This window comes from Trypanosoma cruzi, genomic scaffold (genome assembly GCF_000209065.1).
Source record: "Trypanosoma cruzi strain CL Brener 1047053517033 genomic scaffold, whole genome shotgun sequence".
In the NCBI taxonomy this organism is placed as follows: domain Eukaryota; phylum Euglenozoa; class Kinetoplastea; order Trypanosomatida; family Trypanosomatidae; genus Trypanosoma; species Trypanosoma cruzi.
Window position 1 is genome coordinate 135,600 of NW_001849505.1, and position 8,287 is coordinate 143,886.

The 8,287-nt window shown below is 49.6% G+C and overlaps 3 protein-coding genes and 1 pseudogene across 3 annotated transcripts, besides 10 other annotated features; all 4 read right to left on the bottom strand.

Annotated features, from left to right (window-relative positions):
• Positions 1-737: a sequence feature (areas merged during assembly that could not be assigned to a particular haplotype. This can correspond to areas where the two haplotypes were merged or to regions with more than two copies in the genome that were merged during assembly.).
• Tc00.1047053511049.10 lies at positions 259-1,050 on the bottom strand (annotated as a pseudogene).
• Positions 738-2,056: a sequence feature (areas not merged during assembly with more than two copies in the genome that could not be assigned to a particular haplotype).
• Tc00.1047053511049.20 (hypothetical protein, conserved) lies at positions 1,432-2,703 on the bottom strand (the record flags this gene model as incomplete). Its single annotated transcript, XM_800420.1, has 1 exon — positions 1,432-2,703. One exon carries the CDS (start codon positions 2,701-2,703, stop codon positions 1,432-1,434), a length of 1,272 nt encoding a protein of 423 aa, XP_805513.1.
• Positions 2,057-3,463: a sequence feature (heterozygous, Esmeraldo-like haplotype).
• Positions 2,848-3,390, bottom strand: Tc00.1047053511049.30 (hypothetical protein, conserved; the record flags this gene model as incomplete). The annotated part of the gene is made up of 1 exon (XM_800421.1): positions 2,848-3,390. One exon carries the CDS (start codon positions 3,388-3,390, stop codon positions 2,848-2,850), a length of 543 nt encoding a protein of 180 aa, XP_805514.1.
• Positions 3,464-3,699: a sequence feature (areas not merged during assembly with more than two copies in the genome that could not be assigned to a particular haplotype).
• Positions 3,700-7,163: a sequence feature (haploid, Esmeraldo-like haplotype).
• Positions 4,052-4,087: a microsatellite.
• Positions 4,563-7,793, bottom strand: Tc00.1047053511049.40 (leucyl-tRNA synthetase, putative; the record flags this gene model as incomplete). Its single annotated transcript, XM_800422.1, has 1 exon — positions 4,563-7,793. One exon carries the CDS (start codon positions 7,791-7,793, stop codon positions 4,563-4,565), a length of 3,231 nt encoding a protein of 1,076 aa, XP_805515.1.
• Positions 7,164-8,287: a sequence feature (heterozygous, Esmeraldo-like haplotype).
• Positions 7,918-7,950: a microsatellite.
• Positions 8,043-8,072: a microsatellite.
• Positions 8,149-8,171: a microsatellite.

The window sequence follows — 8,287 nt, forward strand, 5'->3', positions numbered from 1 at the left end:
CAAATGAGGCTGAATGGAAATCTCATGGGAGGGGTACACAAGAGAGGGAACACCATAAAAGAGTGCATCCAAAAAGCCCATGGGCACCATTCAGAGCACGCTCAGTCCGGGCCAAAGGCACATTTGCCCAAACGGGGCACAAGGAGCAGAGCAGCGTCAAAATTAATTGAAACAAAAACGCAAACAGCGAAGCCCCGATCGCGGCCATGCATTCCAAAAAGGAGCGTTTCATTCTCCTCCCCTCCCCTTCTTGCTTGCTCAATGAGTCCAAGCCATTCCGCCCACCCCATTCACCGTCTCCGGGGGGTGGGAAAAGGCAGTCAAGGGCCTCCCAACGCCACCACTCCTCCTTGCGACTGGTCTCCCTGGCGGCACCGGCACTGCCTTCTGAGGAGAGCCCGCGTTGCCCGTTGGCGCTTTGATGGGTGGTGGCGCCAGACGCACAGCAACACCTTCCCTCGTTTGTTTTTCAGCTGTCGACAATCGCGGTTGATGTGCCTCACGTCGCAACCGCATGACCTGCGATGCCAAATATCTTGCAGTCTCCACGGTGGGCTCCAGGTGGGCACGCTCATCATCGTCCCACGTGCGCTCCTCTCCTGGGGAATGTGTGCTGCCAATTCCGTCCGGTGCCGTAAAGAATTCGCCGTCCGCCGCATGGGAGATGCTGTTCTCCAGAGCCCTGCGCTTCCCCATCCAGTTGACTTCACCCCCAAACACTCCCCGAGCAAACCCACAAATTTACCATCGCCTCAAATCTAGACATGTCGCCCAGTTGCTTCCATGCATCGTAATTCGTGCGCTCACGCGTCCACCATATGGATGGTGCCGCGCCCGTGCATGGACCATGCTCGGCCTGCCGCCGCAGAGCGTAGAAAAGAAGCTTCTGCCTGTCTTCAAGCCGTGCGGTTGCCTCAATATCTCCAAACTCATGGTCGAGAAAAAGTGCTGCCTTGAAATATTTCTCGGGAAACGTGTGTTCCACGTGCACAACTCCCGTGCTGTGGCTGCATCCTGGCTGAGAGGCGAGTCAAAGAAAAAAGGGCATGATGTGGAACACGCACAGGAACACAGACACCGGAGTCACCGCAACCCCTTCGACGCCACCACACCTCCAATTCCCTCCTTTTTTTTTCTTCTTCCTCATTTAGGCGCCCCCGCGGCCTCCTCCCCGGCCACATAAAAATGCATCCAACTCCGCACCGCACGCCTGGGCCCGGTCCCCATCTCCCCTCGGATTCTCAAGAAGTTAGATTCAGCACGCCAATGCGCGTCAGAAATCCCTCTCCCTTCCTTTACCTCCTCCCACTCCTCTTGCCTCTCTCCTTGTATGCAGATACACGCACATATATATATATATATAGGGGACAGGTGCACACAAAGAGGGTGGTTTTATATAAGCAAACCGCTCAAAGCATGGCTGCATCACGTTCATGACGTTGCTGCAGTGAGTGATCCAAGGCTCAACGGGGGAGAAAAGATAAAAAACGATAAGCTCAATAACATCAGCGTCATCTCGGTGTAACACAACGCCACATACTGTGGGCCACCGGCACATGGAAATGGCAGCCACGACAAATTTGTCCTCGAGGCACATGATGTCACGGCAAACACCACCATGGATGTTTTGCCCGTGCGCATCACAAAGAGAGTCAGAGGACGCAGCCAAGAAATCATGCAGGAGGGTTCGTGCTCCCGTTCCCCTTCGGTATCCGCAGCATTTACTTCCCCCAAATAGTGGACCTCACAGGATGCCTGCTCCTTACCAGATACCTGAAATAAATACTCCGCGGGCCCGTTTCTTGTTCTAAAGCAATTTGTCTGAAGAACACCCGTCACACAACGACAACACCACATTGCGGCAAAGCCTTTTGGGGTCATCGCACGCCAAACGCGGTCTGCCACTTCGGGGGACCTCCAACGACTGTCCAAGTAAACACCCGGGCCGAGATAGCGAGACGCGGCGTCATGAAGAACGCCAATCCACGGAAAGCACCGCTCGAGCATTCGAGGAGTCGAAACACTAAAACTGAAGAACGCGTATGGAGTCGACACTCCCTCCGCAGCAAACCGCAGCAGCGCCCCATGACGCAGGTGAAACCACACCCGCCGAAACAGGCTGGGAACTGACAGACTAACCGCCGTTTCGCCAGTAACAGTAGAACCACTACAGCAACCAGCAATCTCACTGCTCGCCAGACGACCACCAGCATGCGCCTCAACTGCAGTGCACACCAGAAAAACACACACGTGAAACATGCAGTGCCGACAGTATGATCGCATAAGACCCCGGAAAACAACATCCACGTACGCACGCACCACTTCCGTGGAAAATACTTTGGCGAATTCCACATCTGTGGCTCGCTCCGCGTCGATAATACGCCGTGCGGCCAAAACTGTCCGTGAAGTCGAGAGAAACGGTGAACAGGTCGACTTCTGACCAACGGCCTTGGCGTCCGCGGAAATATGCAAGAAAGACTGGGCCGTCCGCACAATCAATGCCCTGCGCCTCCATGCTAACGCTCGCAAAGATGTGTACAACAGCGGCACGACGGCAACAGCTGCGGAGCCGACGACGGCGTACCAACCTGTCATGTGCTTCATGGTGACGTCAAACACCTCCACATCATGAAGCTCACCACCGTCCTGTTTGTCACAAACAAGACGAACCAAGATCCTCCCCAGGCCAAATCCCGCTGCCATTCCCCACCGCCCTAGCAGTGGACGCACGAGTAGGGAAGAAGAACTCAAATTTCACAAACAACTGACTGCATGCTCGACAGCACACAAAAATTAAAAAGCCGCCGTACAAAAAGTAAACCCACACACACGCACAGGTCGGTACAGTCACCAACCCTGTGGAAATAAGGCCTTGAAGCGACGGACATAAAACTTCTGTCGGGGACCGCCAACATCGGATCCATATTGTCCACGCGCTCTCCAAATGTCACGGCTGTGTGTCAACGGCATCTGTCCAATCTTCCCGTGATAGTCCGGATGCACATGGTACATCGATGACTTGAATTCAGTCACCTCTGGCGTTTTTATTTCCGCATTTCCCACGGCATTACACCGCTCCATCTCCCTAATGCGCTGACGATCCCGTTCAAGGGAATGATGCATCATTTCCCTCGAAACTTCATCTCGGGAATGGAACCAGTACATGTTCTCGGCGTAGGTCTGAATAGCGGCGGCCCGTTCCCACCCCAAAAGGAGCTTGTAATCCACCTCCTTCGTCGTTAGTGAATCATTGAGAGGATGCCGAAAGGCACCTCGAACTTCCTCCGTCACTATTTCTCGCCGAGAACGTAATGGAAACCGATTTGCCCCTTTAAGAAGAGCACGGTAGAGGCGCAGCTTCTCTTGTCGCTTATATACATTCATAGACATTTCCACGGCGCAGAATACGCACTTGTACCTTGTACGCGCATATATATATATATGTTTTCTTTGGAAAAAGAGGAAGGCCCAACAGCACGCCGCAGCCCTCCACGCCAAGACAGATCACGCAGCAGGTGAACCACCCCACCCAGAAAAAGTAAAAAAAAAAAAAGAAACATGCCCCACCTCAAAATCCCCAACAAAAGGAAAGAGAGAGAGAGAGGACAATACACGCACTCAACACACCCACATATGTATATATGCGCACATTAGAGTGGCCAACCAACCCACACCAAAAGAAAAGGTGACGCCCCACCTCTTCATATAAAACACGTCACCGCAAAAGATGATCATCGGCCACATGCAGAAAAATACCGCAAAAAAAAAAAAATAGTTTTCCGTGCCTGGATGAGGCCGTTTTACATATTCCCAGAAACGGGACACCACAATGAGAGGTGGCAGTTTGGCTCACCGCACCACCCGACATCCCCCACACTTCAGAAAAGATTGATCCAACACCCACACACAAGTAAACAAACAAACAAAACACACATAACTCATATTTTGTCCTAACCGAACTCGTAGTGAACAGAGGAAGCGGCAGTCTTTTTTAGGACTTCACATCCGCCGGACAACTCCGCGTCAAAAGCGGCAGCGACGGAAAAAGCAGTAAAAATAATAATAATAATAATAATAATAATAATAAAAACACACACTCACAAATTCAACACACGCGCTCACTTACAAAAACAATAATCCAACAATCGTCAAGGAAACGGGGCAGTTAATTAATGCACTTTATCATCTGCTCATCCTCATCGTGACGCACATTCTTCCTATATGGTTCTAAAGCCCATTCTTTTTGTATGAGTGTTATTAAAGATGTATGGTGATTGGTGTTGCTTTCTTTCTATCCTTCTCTTTGTGTCCATATTTCCTTGTGCCCTTGCTGGTGAATGGAGTAATCTCATCTCCCTATTTCCCCCCTCTGTTCAAACAGAAGCATTTTTTTTTTCTTCTACTTCAGTTAAATCGCACAAAATTAAGGCGACAGGCGTCCCCTCCTTGAGTGTTATTTCTTTTTTTTTTTTCTTTGTTGTTGTCATCCTGTTGCATTTATCCTTATGTCTTCTTAACTTTAAAATTAATCTCGCACCTCAATGTGGCATTTGGTCACACAGTCACTTCTTCTTCGCTGGGAGCACTATGGCGGGCTCACCCGGGCGACACTTACGCCTTGCCGCCTGGTGCTCCGGGTACCTCTCGTCCTCGTGGCCGAGAATATGCACGGTCGGCACACCGGACAACTTGCAGATATTGGCAAGGACGCCCTTCAGCAGCTCTGCATCGTTGATGGCAGGCGTCTCCGCGAGCGCCTCCTCACCACATCGCTCCACATTCATCTTGGTGAAGGAGAGGAACGCCATGACATCAGGAAGAATTTCTTTTGTCATCCACTCTTGTTTATGCGACATCACCTTCTTTGAAAAGTCCACCGGGAAGGACTTTCCATTCGCTTCGTATAATTCACGCAACAGTCGTAGGGCTTTAAGTTGCCATTCTGAGTAGCTTGCCGCAGTGTAGATGAACACCTCGTCCACGGGACCACGTTTCTTCTGCATTTTCGCCACCTGAGAGCGTATCTCCTTCACCACATCTGTCATAACACGATTTGCAACAAGTATGGCATATTCCACCGGTCCTGTTGGTTCAGGGAATGCGGCACAGACAACCGATTTCTTGTTGCCCAATACATTTGTCCAAATGTATTCTGCAAAGTGTGGGGCCAACGGTGCCAAAAGAAGCGTCATGACCTCCACATATCGCTTAGCAAGATCTGCATGGATCTGAAGTTCATCGCAATTCAACTTATATTGACTGAATTCATTCGAAAGTTCAAAAAATCCAAGGTTGAGCACGCCACGAAACTGCATGCCCACATAGAACCTTTCAGTTTGCAAAATAATGAAGTTCATGGAGTTGCTGAATATTTTGTCAAATATGTTGTACTCCCCGCTGCGTAGGGTATGTTTCTTGCCCAGCAGTTCTTGCGCTCCATCTATTGCCGTGGTCAACTTTAAAATAAACCCAGCGGCAGTTTCACGGACAAAATTTGCATCATCGAGACTGTCCCCTGCATCTGCACAGGCCAGACGTGTGGCATCACTGCCGTACAGATCGATCGTTTCTGCGAGGGACATAAAGTTGCCCTTGGACTTGGACATCTTCTCGTTATCCACCTGGATGTGGCCGTTGGCAAAGATGGCTCGTGGCCACTTGCTTGTGTCGTCTGGCCAAATAGCTGCATGTGTGTAGAGGAACATGGTCAAGTGATTTTGAATAAGATCCTTCGCGGAGCAGCGGAGATCAACGGGATACCAAAATGTGAACTCCCGACGCATCTTTTCTGCCGCATCCATCGGAAGTCCATTGACCGCATGAACACTCTCTGGGGTACCTTTACCAAGAAACACATAGTCAAACGTTTCATCTGTAAACATCTCTGGTGTGACACCCAACACATTGTCGTGACGTCCATCAAGGCGTAGCTTCCCCTCAGGTGAGGTGTGAATGAAGTGAGCAATGGTGTAGTATGCCATGTAGATGGTTGAATCGCTCAAACTATCAATCAACATGGTCCCACTCTCATCACACGGTAACTTGGTACCCAGTCCAAGAGTACGGCTACATGGCCAGTCCGCAAGCCAATTAAGTGTTTCCTCAAATCCATTGCGCACTCCAGGAAAGAACATATTCATATTCTCAAGGTGCTTCAACACTGCCTCTTTCCACTCTTTTTTCCCATATTCAATGTACCATTGATCACACAATGCCACGACACACTCATCACCAGATCGACTCATGACAAGACGCGAAGGTTCATAGTAGCGAATTGCAGAGTCTTCCTTGGTCAGCAGTTGTAACGTCTTTACCTTTGCAACAGAGGTTTTTTCGCCCGTGAATGGGCCAGCAATCATAACGCCCTGGTAAAAACCCGCTTGATAGACAACTTTCTTGGCTTCCTCTAGAAGATCTGTGGCCTGTGGTCCATTAATCTTCAGTTTTTCACATATGAACTTTGCGCTCTCACGGCCCATTTCACCGGGCACCTCAATGATGGGAACCATGTCAAAATCCACCCACTCATCTTTAATGCCCAGCTTGGAACGGTAATCGGGCTTCCTTACAAGCTGCGTAAAATTGATATAATCATCCGGGCTATCGGACGGGACGGACATCACCACACCGGTGCCCTTTGCCTCTGTGATGGTCTGCATTGGTAAGGTGTAGATAGTGGCGTAGGGGCAGAGGGGGGCAGAGAGAGGCAGCCCAACAAGCTTCGCCCCCTCCACTTCAAACAATGGAGAAGGATCCACTCCCGTCTTGCCGTTGATCACGTAGTCCTGGTATGCCATATTCCGTGCAGCACGTGATGTCATGATGAAAATTTCCTCCTCACCGGTCTTGTTCAAAATTGTGTACGCCTTGTAACTAAAATTAGGGGAGATCCAACAATTCGTCTGGCCGCACACAGTCTCTACACGCAACGTTGCTCCAGGAAGGATAACAGGGCGGTCACCTATAATATGTTTAAATGCCAAAAACGCAGGATGCTCTGTTGCGTTCTGCACCTTCAACTTTACCAGTGTATACTCCTGTGGCAAGGCCCCTTCGCCAACTGCCCGGTCATGATCCGCACAGGGCTGGCCGTCCCATGGGGAGTAAACGCAGTATCGTTTACCAAACCCAAGTACATTCGCCCGCCTCAAGTGCCGGAACTGCCATGAAACAAAGCGGTCATAGTATGGGTTGCGATCCGTGGTTATAAAAGAACGACGAAAGTCAATGTGGCAGCCAAACCGTTTTAGGTCCTCCACGGCAAGGGGAGGAAAGTAATCAAGCCAATAAAGTGGATCCGAAAATTTTGCAATCTCATTATCAGGGATACCCATACTTCGCATAATAATCCACTGTGGCTTGGCGGGAGCAGCTTTGCCACGCTTACTTTTGTGCTGTCCAATGGTGGCAATGTCGTCTTTCTTCTCCTCTGACGGAGTCCCCAACATCTCCTCTGGGAATTGTGGCGGGTTTCCGTACAGCTGCATTTCCTTCTGAATTTTCTGCGCACAGGCGGCAATGGGGGTTCCGGTGACATGCAGTCCAAATGGCCAGAGCGAGCGAAACCCCTTCATTCGCCAAAAGCGGGATGCGAATTCACTCTTTGTGAGAGAAAACGCATGGCCGAGATGCAGACGCCCGTTCATGTACGGGTACGGGAAGGTGACAAAAAACTTGCTGGGAACTGGCTCGCCCTTCAGCGGGGCGTTCTGCTCATGTAACTTCTCTTGCGCCCACCGCTCCTGCGCGGCAGCCTCAAGGCTCAACAATTTATCACGACGTGCTGTCGACATTTTTTCTTTTTGCTCCTTTTTCCTTTTCCTTCTTCTCTTTTATCTCCGCTGATTTATAAATTCGTCCCTATCGCGTATATGTGTGGTGCCGCGCCGCGACTGCTTCAATTGTGCGTGGAGGACCAAAAAAAAAAAAAAAAAAAAAAAAAAAAAAAAATAATAATTAATTGGCAATAAACTCCTGCACACACACACAAAAAGAATCATAAAAAAAAAAAAAAAAGGACTCATTCAGGCCCACACACACAAAACAACAACAACAACAAAAAACAACAACAAATCCAACAGGCTTAAAGAGCAGGAGACAAATAGACACATCATCTCCAACTTCCACACGGCCTCCCCCTCCCCCCCCAAAAAAAAAAAAAAAAAAAAAAATGCGCAAATATTTATTTTGTACTTTGCATACATGCGGGCATTTGTGGTGAAAACTCAAAATAAGAGAACAGCAAGAGAAAAAAGGCCCCCCCCAAAGAAAAGAAAAGAAAGAGAGA